At 36.4% G+C, this 13,788-nt stretch overlaps 1 protein-coding gene across 1 annotated transcript in view; it reads right to left on the bottom strand.

The window, feature by feature from the left end:
• Positions 1–5,638: 5,638 nt before the first annotated feature.
• SMAD5 (SMAD family member 5) overlaps positions 5,639–13,788 on the bottom strand; it is a 28,151-nt gene continuing 20,001 nt past the window's right edge. Inside the window, exons 5-6 of the mRNA XM_005865596.2 lie at positions 12,408–12,664; positions 5,639–10,691 (exon numbers count right to left, since the gene is read on the bottom strand). Of these exons, the coding sequence (XP_005865658.1) occupies positions 10,548–10,691; positions 12,408–12,664 (401 nt within the window). The 3' untranslated portion in view covers positions 5,639–10,547. The remainder of the gene's footprint in view (positions 10,692–12,407; positions 12,665–13,788) is intronic.

The raw sequence follows: 13,788 nt of genomic DNA, 5'->3' as shown, positions 1-13,788 counted from the left end.
TTGAGAACCACTGTACTAAATGCTCTGAATGTGAGCTATCATTCTTACTAAACAGGATAATCATTCCAGAAATGTTTGTAGTAACACAAACGCTAAATGCTTTCCCTCAGTGACTTGCAGTTCTTTTTAAAAGGCATGTACTATCTCAGAACAGTAAAGAGGTCTGCCATTTCCCAGTGTGTATGCCGAGCTGGAAGGCAGCTGTCCTAGGTCCTTTCTCACTGTGCTTTCCACTAAACTAACTCATCCACTCACATGGCTTCAGGTGCTTTTCAAATAACTCTCTCCAGACCTTATCCCTGAGACCATTCAACACCTCCATTTGGATATCTCATAAGGAACCTAAAACTCAACACGTCTAAAACTCACCTTTCCATATAAATTGGGTTTTCCTCCAGTCTTCTCCATCTCAACAAATGGCATCCCATTGCCCAAAGTAAAAAATACATGGTGGTCATTCTTGACCCCAAACTGTTCTTCATCCTTCCCACATGCAATACATCAGCTCCTAGACACCACTCTACTCCATCTACTCCCCTCCCATCTCCAGCAGCACCAACCGAATTCAAAGCCCAGCATCCACTTTTGCCTCTCGCCAATCAGCATACACATCTGATCCAGATATTTGCTCCAGCCCCTGTTTACATTCCAATGGCTTCTCCTGGATCTGAGGAATTAAAACAAAACTCTAATCTTGACCTACAAGACCCAGCATCATCTGACCCCCAACAACCTCTCCAGCCTCATCTCCTCACATTCTTGTAGTCCAGGCTCTGGTGACTATGGCCTTTCAATCCCTTAGGACTCTCTGCCTAAGCTGTTTGGTCCTACATTTGGCCAATGCCTTCTTATCCTTCCGGTCTCAACTTAAATATCTCTTCCTCAAAAAGGACTTGCCTGCCTGGCCAGAGTGGCTCAGTGGTTGATTGTCGACCAAGAGGTCATGGGTTTGATTCCCGGTCAGGGCACATGCCCGGGTTGTGGGCTCAATCCCCAGTGGGGCTTGCAGGAGGCAGCCTATCAATGATTCTCTCTCACCATTGATGTTTCTCTCTATCCCTTTCCTTTCTCCTCTGAAATAAGAATATATATTTTTTAAAAAGGACTTGCCTGAGTCCAGATCAGTTTTATTCATTTATAGCCCACAATCAGCTCCCTTATCACAACTATTAAATAGCTATATACGTCATAGCCTAATGTCTCTCTCCCTACTCACACAGAAGCCGAGGTCAGGGACAGCATCCATTGTGTTCACTACTGCTTTCCCAATGCCTGTCGTCGTGATAAACACAAAATAGGCAATGAAGTATTTGTTGAATGAAACATAGTAGAAAAACAGAGCTAGAGGTTAAGATAAATTTGTCCATGGGTTCTTTCTCTGAACTCTTCCCCTTTATTTTCTGCCTTAAACTTGTATAAGATGAAATATTGAGTTGAACTTTTCTTATTGATTCGTAGTCCCCAGTGGCCAGTTTCCTGGAGGTGGTAATCCGAAAAGTTGTTAGCAACTGATATTTCTTGTCTCCATCTATGTAACACTCCATTATTATTTTATCTCCCACAGAGACTAAAAGAACATACAATTTAAATGTTTGTTCCTTTAGATGTTTCTGCTTGAATTACCCCTTTTCCTGCAGGGATCCCGAGATCTTTACTGTATCATTCATACGCCTTCTGAATTGCCTTGACAAAGAATCAGCTAAATCACTACTTCACATACCGACTTCCTCACCTCTTCCTGGACTTAGATCAAAGATTTCCTTCTCAGCGAGCTTCCCTGGCTTTTTGATCTAAAACTTCATCTGCCTCCCACCCCAACCCCCCGAATATTTCAAATCTCCCTTTCCTGCTTTTCCGCCTTAGAACTTACCACTACCTATGCTATATTTCACTTAGCTTGTTTTATGTCTCTGTAACCAGAATAAAGCTCCTTGAGGGAAAGAATTTTTGTTTTATTCCTTTTATCCTCAGCCTGACATCTTATAGGCCCTCAAATATTAGTTGAATGAATGAGCAACCAACCAAATACTGCTCAGGACCAGAAAAGATACAGTCAGAAAAACAGAAGCAGAGTCTATTTTCAGTTTCCTTCTCCATTCTGCTTTTCCTCCACCCTCCAAAACTGGAGAGCCCTAACTAGATGGGGACTGAACACACTAAACTGTTAGTTTCACTTTCCATGAGGATAGGAGGTGACTCCCTGCTGCCCAGAGTAAAGCCTGACTTGCAGAGAACACTACAAGTGTTTGGAGAGAGTAAGTGAACGAGCAAGTAAGTATTAATTAGGTTACATTCTAAACTGTTGTAACAAAGAACACTCCCATCTCCAAGTTTCTTGTGCACATATAACCTTCCAGGAGTAGCACAGCTATCACCCTATCCCCTGGCTTCTACGCCCACTTCAAGGTGGTTATTCTAGTTCCTGCCATCATACCTGCATTCTAGCCATTGGGAAGGGAAAAGGAACAAGAACATTACTCTTTGGTGCCTTATGCCAAAACAGTGCTACACTTCTGCTCAAATTCTATTGGTCAGAAATTAGTTACAAGGCCACATCCAGCTAAAAGAGAGGCTGGGAAATGTGGAAATGTGGTAGGCAGCTGGACAGAGGTGTTCTGTAATTAACAAAGGGGAGAATGGGCAGACAATAAAAAGAAAACACCGTTCTTTTCAGATGCTTATCTTTGCAGTCTTACTGCTAATACTACTTTGTGCTTACAACCATCATCACCTTCACTGCTGTATAAACACATTCTGTAAAATTCACAGAATTTTATGTCAAGAAAGGCAACCAAAGAATGTTTATTATTAATTAATCTTAACTAATGGTGGTATAGCCCAAATCCTCCTGTGCTTCCCTCCCCGCTACAATCACACGTAGTCTTCAGCAAAATTAATCTTTTACCCTGTAGTACAAATATAGGTCACTATGTTGTCTCTATGGAATCTAAACCAGGGCGCTAAAATCAAACTACTGGGCTCTGAACATTGCCATCCCTTAAGTTATAAAATAAAAACTACACTTTTTTGGTTATTTTCTCATCAAATACATCAAAGAAAGTATATCCTTTCTCTAGGAAAATATTAACTGTTACTTTGTTAGGTTCTCTAACCAATAATTCCAGGAACCTGGTAACTTTGGAACAAAGATCCAAAAGTTCAGAGAATATGAGTGTTCTAGTTTCTCCTTTCTTCTCTTATGAAGCATGAAATAGAGATCTAATAAAGTGCTGAGCTAGAATCCATTCAACTAAGAATTCTCATTAGACAATTTAAAAGGTGAATTCTAGTACTCTCATTCATCCAACAAATATTGGAGTGCTTATAAAATATGAAGAACTGTTCTGGCAGTGGGAACATAGGTCTGGTCTCATAGAGCTGAAATTCCCATGAGATATGACAATCTATAAAAAGAGTAAAGAAATATTATATATGTAACATGTTAGATGGTGGTACATGTTATGAGGAATGAAAAACTTTCCTTTCTTTTTAATGCCCAGGGTCTTTTATTCCCTTTCTGAATGCCTTCCTAGACTAATCCCAATTGGCTTTTTTTTTTTTTGGTCACTTCAGTCATCTCAGTAAAAGATCTGGATAGATAGGTTTGATGTTATACATTTTGGAAAGGTCTGCAATTGAACAAAATAAGAAATAGCAAAGATAGCAAATGCTCTCTGATATGGAATTCAAGAAACACTTTAGACCCAAACAAATTTCTCTGAGAACCCTTTCAAAAGAGGAGCTATATCTCCACCCATAATTGGCTAAGCTTTTGTCAAAGAAAGGAAAGGGCTGATGTAGAGTGATTACCAGAACAGGTTAGAAGGTTACACACATAAAAGTGTAGTGGTTAGCTAGTTTGTGGTTTTCCGTACTGTTAAAATTCTCCACATTTATCTCATGTAAAAGTATTTTAAATGAAATAACAGGTGAGGTTTATATTGGGTGGGAGATAGGTAGGAGAGTAAGGCAAGTTAGAAGGAAGCTTTCAAATTCATCCCCAACTTCAAGAATGCCTCAGGAAATGCCTCTCAGGAAGTATGCATATATCTACTTGATAGAATGTGGGTAATGAAAGAATGTTCACCACCAATCCAAATGCCCCTTCCACCTCCCACCCAACATACTCTAAGATGGAAATGGTTAAGCAAGCTGCCAACAATTGCTTTTTATATTTTCCCTATAGCCTCATTCCCCTTGCCTTTAAAATACAACCACAAAAAGTGATTTAGATAAAAAGAATACAGATTCTCCCTCACACAAGTCAGTTTATTAAAAATAGGCTTACAAACTCAGCAACAACCAAAACCACAGTAATATTTAAATATTCTTTGAATCATGTATACTACAGAGCTCTTAAAAAGTACTTTCTTATAAGTTTGCTAGCCTGCTGATACTTGTAAATACTTATACAATATAAACTGCATCAAAACTGCTGGAAAAGCTTTGGCCATCAAGTCTCAGGTCTAAAACTGGAGCAATTGATCCCCTCATCACCAAACTGTTTGGATAAAGCAATTTGAAAACTAATTACCTTAAATCTGAGAGAAGCCCAACACCTCTCATTGTTCACTAAGACCTTTTGCCAGATGTTTTTTTTTAAATATCCTTCTAAAACAGTAAGTGAAGTCACTACTAAATACTTTACTAAATAAATGCCTTATACTTGAAATAAAAAGGCATAAGAAGGAACTGATTTGAATAATTGGATTACTTTGATATAATTTTTTTTCTCTAAAGAGAATAGTAAGAGCTGTTATATTTACTATTTGGTGTTAAAATATTTAGTTTGGGTTTTTCTACTTTTCTATGGGCACACATGAACTTTCACCATCCCTTCCTAAGCAGGATGTTTACATTTCTAGTATATGCAACAGACGTGGAAAGGCATGCACTTGATGGGGATAAAACTAATCTGTGATTTAAAATTTTTTAAGATGGAAAAAATAAAGAAAAACAAAGCTAATTCACAAAGCGGATAATCAAGGGTTGATCTACCAAAGTCAAGCAGCATCAGAAACAATTCCTCTAAATCAAAGAAGAGATGTAAGTGATGATAATAAAAATATGAGTTCTTATATGCCAGGCACTGTTCTTAGTACTTTATTTGTATCATTCTATTTAATCTTCCCCAAATCCTATGAAGTAGGTAGACTTTTACTTTGCAGATCAGGAAACTGAGGCACAGAAAGGTTAAGCACAAGCTAAGGGCACAGAGCTAAGAAAGCTCTGAGGGCCAGGATTCTTATGTAGGCAGGCAGCCTCCAGAGCCAGCTCTGCTACGAGCTATTCTATCTCTGGATCATGGGTCAAGACCTTCCATTTATAGATGGATCTAAAGAAGGAAAATTAGTGGTTAAACTAAAAAAACCCAGACTTTAGATCCAAATCCTTTTTCAAAACAGAACAAAACTAGCAAAGAATAACACATCAACACTCTTAGAAACAGAATGGGAAAATATTAATCATTCTGAGCAAAACCTCATGCTGAGTGGCAAGACATGATATTTCCATTTTCTATCATTAGTGTACAAAACAGCTGGTCACAGCAACTAATACTCTCCTTTTTATAACTCCAAAGAAGCAAGTTAAGTCAAAACAGAGCACACACACAAAAACAGAGAAACACACACACACATTAAGCAGGTTTTGAGGTTTATTAAAATAAAGTATTAGCAAACAATATGCAAAAATGAAGTTCTTACGAGTTATGGCTTTGAAAAGCATAATATAGTAAAACCTAATACATTTTTATAAGTATAAAAAAGATAACAGAATGGAAGCATGTTGCTAGAATTTCACTTTCTACAACATAAACAGAAGCAGAACAAGTACAAATAAGAAGCAGACCTATAGTGCAGCCATTGGTTTGGTCTTTATTATCTGCATATAGAAATATCTATTTGAGAGAACATGGACAGGTACATTTAAACATCCAGTTTTCATTATAATCTTATCCAATTTTAAAATAAGTAATTTTCAAAATGTAACTTAACCAATCAGGTTAAAAAAAAAACCAACTTCTATTACCTTCAAGAGTCCCTACAGTTAAAAGACTTTATGAATGAATCAGAGCAACATCATCTGCAATGGGAAATCCAAATCTAAAAGATTTTTCTTTTATAAAGAACCTAGGCTTGTCTGACCTTGCTGGAACTTGGTTATAGTTAAGACCAACTGGTACCTAATAATGGGGATAAAAATCTATCTTACAGAAAATTCTAAACTTTTTAAAAACACCATCTTCAAATAAAACCTTACAGGACAATAGAATGATGATTTTAAGAATGTTAAGAACAGATTTAGATAAGAACCATGCAAACCTTTTTCACTCTGCCATGAATGACAGGAAAATCCTGCTCTGACTAGATCTTTTCAACGAAACAACTCATCACTGGTTTTACAGCAGTTGCTACCAGCAAATATTATAGCAGAAGCTCTTACTTTAAAAAAATATATATATGTAAAATCTCTCATTGGTTTTTGTTAACCATCCAATTTTTGGGTAATACTTCAATTATAAGATAGTTGTATGTTAGAAGATAAGTTTCTATTATTAATAATCCAGTATAACAACGGCTTGATAAACACTGTTACCTCTTGTAGTCAGGGCACGCTGAACCTGAACTGCAATCCAGTGGATTCCAGAGAACTGTCCAAGTTTCTGTGCAGCAGGTAAAATTGTTGCTGCAGAAGTGATGCCTTGAATTCTCACCTTCCATACATGGATCTTCTCTGAGAAGAAAACCTCCCCAGAATCCCACCTGCTTCCATGAGGAAAACGCTGTTCAGGGGAAAATAGGTATCAAACCTGAGATTACCCCCCGAGAAAAGCTACCCTAGTTAATAGCTGAGGAGACCATCCATAAACCAATACTTACGAAAACTCGCTCCCATAAAAATCACCAACACTTCTAAAACCACCAGGCTATCTACTACCTTAAAAGGTCCGTGTTTATCTAGCTGATGAGTATGAGGAGGAAACGTTTATATTCCTAGGAGAGACTAAGTGAGGCTTTAAATAAGAAGACAAAGAAGGGCTCTCACGCTATTAAAAGTCAACAGGTCCAAAATTTAAGTCATCATTGGAAGTTGAATTCAATAATTACCTAAAGGTTCTTCCTTCTTCAGAAAGTATAAAAGGTACTAATATATTTTAAATGGGAAAGCGATAATAATCCAAAGTAATATTAAGCAAATAACTAGAAAAAGTATGAAGAAATGGATCTGAACTGGTATATTAGATGCTCTCTATAACAGAAGCACAGAACTGAAACTGGTACTATAAAACTTTAGAGTCCCTCTGCTATTGGTAGGATTTGATTTTTGTAAAAACTTTCTCCCTCAGCAGAACACTATTACAGGAGGATCATTTCCAGCAGGTCCCTTCAAATACAGAATGTTTTTTAATGTGAGCCCCAATTCTTGTCTTGATAATACATTTCAGATCTGAATACTTGATCATTTTACATCCTAAAAGGATGTCTTACTCTCAAATGTATGAAAAGTACATGGCTACATCCTCTTTCTGTACTATTAGATGTAGCTTCTTGAACTATCTAGTAATTTTACACGGGATTTGACCTCAGAAACCCAGCCAATTCTATTATCACAGTTTCTTACATAACAATAAAATGTGAAAAATTATTTATATTCTGACGTATGTATTTGACATTTTGGTTGATGTCTCCTTTGAATTTTCTCTAAAGAAAATATGTTAGCTTTAATAGGCCAATAATATGCTTACTAAGTTTTCATTTCATAACTTAAGTCAGGCAATACCCACCAGACCATAATATCCATTATGTAGTGATGTTAGTCAAATGCATCTCTTAAATTCTGTTTTCTCCCCCGCCAATCAGCATCTTTCTGTTGCTTTAATTCATTACCGAAATCAATTTTGATTCTAGTCTTCTTTTTGCATTTACCAAATTGGTTGTAATTTTATTATTCCCAGACTGTCTTTTCAGCTGGCATATATTAGTATGTTGTATATGCTATAAAATGTGATTATTGTAATGGTGGCAATGTTTTATAAACCATTCTGGAAATCAAATAAAAACGTAAAACTATAATTTTCTGAAATAGTGTCTTTCAGAGATACTTTCTTTTCATTGGTCAGAATTTCATTTAGTTTTTAAAAAATCTTACTGGCAACTTTTATTTCCCATCCATGGATATTGGGCATCTTTGGGAATCATAGAAGCAGCCAGATTAAGTTTTCATTTAAAATCCACGGGTGTGGAATTGACAACTTTTAGTAAATACAACAGCCTTCTACTTCTCCATGAAACTCTTAACAGTTAATAGTTTCAGTACTGTCATTCATGAGACACAATTCCTTAGAAAAACCACAGAAAAGGCCAATCACATAAAATCCTGCTAACTCTAAAAGCTGTGACATGAATAAAAACTATTTTTAGTTAACTCAATGGAAAGTCTCAATAAAACAATTCCATAGTTTCCTTCAGTTCAAGCCCACTGAGGTTGATTACATGTTTCTATCAGTCAACCTGGTGTTTTTTCCTACAAATTTGTTCCACAAATTGTATCATGAGCCTAGTAAGCAAAAAAAAAAAAAAGTAAAATAAAAATTGTTCTATCACTAAGCAAATAGTATCCTCTTCCAGCTGGCTGACACAATTACAGAAGACTGATAATGTATGTCACGGAAAACTTATGTTTAAGGCTCAGGGGACTGTCAGAAAGTATCCTCTACCCAGCAAAGGGCTGTGAGCTGAAGCACATGGAAGGCACGTCATCTGAAAGAACTAAAACCATCCATTGGTTGCACTTTGTAAAAGTAATAAATAATGTCACAGAGAACAAAAAGAATCACATTCTCCTTTCCTCAAAAAATGTATTTACTTCCTCACAAAAGCAGAAAGGGTCAAGTAGAAAGTCAAACCAAATGAACATTTTAAACACAAAACTGACATAGCTCCATATAGTACTACAAGACACCAGAAAATAAGCTTTTTCTAATAGGTAAATTAGGTCACATTTTTCAAAATAATGTCTTTGTTCTCATGCCATAACTAAGTGTCCATCTGACTGCTCCATAGAAAAATGGGTAGAGTCTTTTATCCAAACCCTTTGAGCATGACTGATTAAATGGATATTTTAGGGTTTTCATGTCTTCCCTTTCTGAGAATTGTGTTCTTGGTGATTAGCATTCACATAGGTACTAAAAAAAAAAATGTAAAAAGAGCATGCATGGTAACTGACAGAACAGTCTGTGTTCTTTGACACATGAAAGTTTTTCAATCAGCTATCTCAACCACCACTGCCGATTCATTTAATTATCACCAGTGCCCCCCAACCTCGGGGCTAGACTGAAGAGGCTTCTATGGCTACAGTATGCAGGTCCTTGCATGGGGAGACTGATGTAATAAGAGCAATGGGATTAATAAGTACATGACTTTTCAACACTAAAAACATCCATAAAACTGGAATTAAAAAGGCACCTTAAGCTGGGGCTACAGAACAACAGTATTATAATCTAGGCTGAAAATACAACAAAAGCTTAAAAAAAAGTATAACTTCCTACAACTGTAATCTATAAATTGCAGTGTTTGTTAATACAAAAGGGGTACCAAGGAAGTAAGGATGAGCATGTAAGTCCAAGTCACTTGAGTGTGTTTCACAAAAGATTACACTAAAAACTGTCACCCATCAAAGTGCAAAATAAAAGATTAATGCATGTCAAAATTAGAGTCCTTGCAACACTGGCTGAAAGCAGCAACATAGCTGACCAAGGCCGTGCATGCGCTGTCGCTAGCTATAAAGTAGTACTTATGGCAGGTTCTGAGTAAATGACACATACTGGAGACCTGTTGTTGGCAATAATTTTTTAAAAAAGGAAATGTTTTACAAAAGATATACTGAGTGAAGTCACAATACACTGACAAACAGTTAGCTGTATTAAGTGTAAATGTTATGATGTCATCTAGAAAACTATCACTTTGCTTTTACTGGACACTGCTTGTTACAGCAGTGCATAGTGTTCCTTCAAATAGAAGATTCTTTTTTATAGTTTCTCTTAAGTCCCTACCATATGCTTTTATAGAACAATGAATTAGACTTTTTAAAAGTTGGTGGGACACAGAAACTGGTAAAAGTATAGCTTCTTAAGGATCAAGAATCAAAGGGAAGACTTTTGACTGTATACCCTCTTATTATACGATTATTATTTTTCATTATGTGTTGTTTTTTTACTTTTTCAAAAACATTTTAACAAAAAAATTTGTTGAGACAATAAGGCAAAAGTATGTTCCAGTTTAAGATTAATGCCAAACTTTTGAACTGGGGCATGATAATTTTTCTGCATCTTTCACAACAGTTTTGAAAGTTAATCACGTGAACATTAATACAAACAAATGTAGATTCATCACAAAATACAAATGTATTGGTCACAATTATGTAACAAAAAAAAAAAAAAAAAAAAAAAAAGCTGTTTTCCATGTAAGCTCACAGTATCTGTACTGAAAGTTTCCCTAAAATTAAAACAAGTCCACTAATAACATAATTGAAGAGAATACTCTGCACTATGAAACAGAAGATATGGGGTTCAGAGGGGAGCCCATCTGAGTGAGGACTTTATCCAGCCACTGAAGAGGCCCATGAAGATGAATCTCAATCCAACATGGGGTGCTGGTAACATCCTGCCGGTGATATTCTGCTCCCCAGCCCTGTGAAAATGAACCAGTTGAAACCAATTTTAGGGCACTAACAAAAAGATACTTTAACAGTAGACATATGCAGAATGTACTTTTTAAAAAAAATTACAAAACGAATCAGCATTCACCATGGAGTTAAAATCAACACAATAGCTGCATTATTGAAAGATATATGCATTTTTAATAACATAATTCCATTAATAGAAACCCTTGGAACAAATTATTTCAGATTTCTTTATTTAATTTTATAAATTTAATACTTTCTAAAGTGCAATATCTCATAATTTAAAAATTAATATTTCTTCAGTGAGATACATTCTAATTTAAAGGGATAAATAAAACATATAAATAGCCTCATATAAGTTCACATCGGATTTTGTCACCAAAATTTTTTGCCTCCAGGTTTTAGCAGGTTTTTATTTTTTAATCAAATAAGGCATTGTAGATCTGATCAAGGCATGCAAGTATAATTTAAGTGGCAATCACATACAATTATCCTTTAAAATGGGAAATTGCTGGGATGAACTGAGCTAGAACACTTTATTATAAAACACCAGACAAAGATTAAAACTGTCTCACTTTTACTTGCCCTGATTTATCAAACTCTCTGCTTTACCACTTACAGTAGTCCTGGCCCAGGAAAAGTAGGCTGGGGAGCCAGTGGTGGTGGTGGGGGGGGAGGCACACGGGGGAGAGGGCACGGGATAGGGGGCGCAGAGTGGTGGTGCAGAGGAACAGAACAGGAATGGGAAGACAAAATTAAATATGCAAAAGTCAGGTTTCTACAGTAGGGAGGGAATGAGTACCTTCAAGGCTACTGATAAACTGATGCTTATGACAGACCTATAACGAAGCAGCAAGGAAGCACTGGACTGTGGGACTGAATGCCAAAAAGAAAACACCCACACATAGCATTTGACAGTTGCTCTTGGGCTAAATCCATAAGGACCAAATACAGGTTGCTTAAATATATCACTAAACTTCTTTCCAAATTTTGTTCATGAACCATCATCATCTTTGGAATGCCAATAAAATCTGGTCAAGAGCAAATGATAAATTTGAAAACTTCTTTAAACTTTACAAATTCTCAATAACAGAACTTAGGTACAAGGAAAATAATTTTAATATCCTAAAGAATCCTTTAAGTTACTCTAATGGGAGCTAATAATAATTTAAATTGCTAAAACTAGGGAACTTTAAAAGAAATGTTAATATTAAATGTTCTCACCCGGCCAAGGTGGCTCAGTGGTTGAGCATCGACCTACAAAAAAGTCATGGTCAATTCCCAGTCAGAGCCCAGCTTGTGGGTTGGATCTCCAATGTGGAGCATGAAGGAGGCAGCTGATCAATGATTCTCTCTCATCATTGATGTTTCTATCTCTCTCTCCTTCTCCCTCTCCCTCTCTCTAAAATCAATAAAAATACATATGTATTTTAAAATGCTCTCTAGCAATTTAGCCTTTAACTTAAATTCTTTATAAACTCAGCCCCTATTCATCATCAAAATCAGTATCATGCATTTTATAATGTTTGGTTTATAAAATAAAATCATAGACCTATCATGTGGTCAAAGTTATAGATTTAAGAATTTCATTTAAAAACCTATTAAATCAGGTCAAAATTACCACCTTTCATTTAATAATGGCTTTTTAAAAATTATATTCTACAGACATATAATATACATATTTGCAATGACTCAAATTAAGCTACAGGTCACAACCCACTTACCTTGACAAAACTCATTCGAATTGTACACATTTTGGTGAGCTCATATACTGCCTCAAACCCATGATTGACAGACTGAGCCAGAAGCTGTGCAAACTCTTGATTGTTAAAAATTTTGAGGCTGCAGCTGCTGGGAATCTTACAGACAGTGGTAGGATGAAAGCCGTGATGAAAGTTGCAGTTCCTACTCTGTACAAATATGCTGCTATCGCTGAGACACTCTGCATACACCTCTCCACCAACATAGTACAGATGAACACCTTAAAAAGACAGGCATTACAAGAGTCAACAAAGCAGTATAATGGAACCAAAGAGGCTGTATGAGATGCAACCAAGAACACCCACTAATCTATAGCAAACTCCCCAGTCTTTAGATAGAAGGTACCACTAGATGGCCTTACACAGCCACAAATAACCAAGAGGTTAATGTCTACATAAATCTAAAATTGTCCTCAAGTAACTAACACTTAAGACTCAAGTTGGCAGCATAAGAGGTTATCAATTCCTATGGCTTTTTCCCCTTTTCCAACAATCAGTTATCATCTCTATGAGAGAAAGCAACAGAAGAAAAAGACAAAAGGTACCTTATGATGAGTCCTTTCAAAGGCACGCTTGGTGCTATCAACTATCAACAGAGCCATTTGGCAAAGAGTTTTGCACTCCTTTTGCTAATGGAGGGAAGAGTAACATTAAAAAGCCACACACTCACCAAAAACTCTAAGGCATATGTGTACATTCCGGCCACAAAAGGGCCTGTAAATGGCAGATTTACCTTTCTTCTAAAAAAATATTTTTGGCCCTGGCAAGGTAGCTCAGTTGGTTACAGCATTGATCCCATACACCAAGGTTGTGGGTTTGAACCCCAGTCAGGGCACATATAAGAATCAACCAACAAATGCATAAATAAATGGAATGACAAATCAATGTCTCTCTCTTTCTCTCAAATCAATAAATTTTTAAGAGGTTAAAATATTTTTGGTATTTAATATAAATAAATATGAACACAGTTACAATATTAAAAATTCAAATTATACAGCTAAAGCTGGAGTTGTTCCCAACTTTTTACTACTGCAAACAGTGCTAAAAGTGCAAAAAGTGATCATCCTTGTACATACATACCTCTGCACACCCATGAGTCAGAGACTTGTATTAAACTGAGACATTGCCGAAACCGGTTTGGCTCAGTGGATAGAGCGTCGGCCTGCGGACTGAAAGGTCCCAGGTTCAATTCCGGTCAAGGGCATATACCTTGGTTGCGGGCATATCCCCAGTGGGAGATGTGCAGGAGGCAGCTGATCGATGTTTCTAACTCTCTATCTCTCTCCCTTCCTCTCTGTGAAAAATCAATAAAATATATTTAAAAAATAAATAAATAAAAATAAAA

Source organism: Myotis brandtii, unplaced genomic scaffold, assembly GCF_000412655.1.
Source record: "Myotis brandtii unplaced genomic scaffold, ASM41265v1 scaffold208, whole genome shotgun sequence".
NCBI lineage: Eukaryota > Metazoa > Chordata > Mammalia > Chiroptera > Vespertilionidae > Myotis > Myotis brandtii.
The sequence above is the reverse complement of the archived record's forward strand: the minus strand, read 5'-3'. Positions and strand labels throughout refer to the sequence as shown.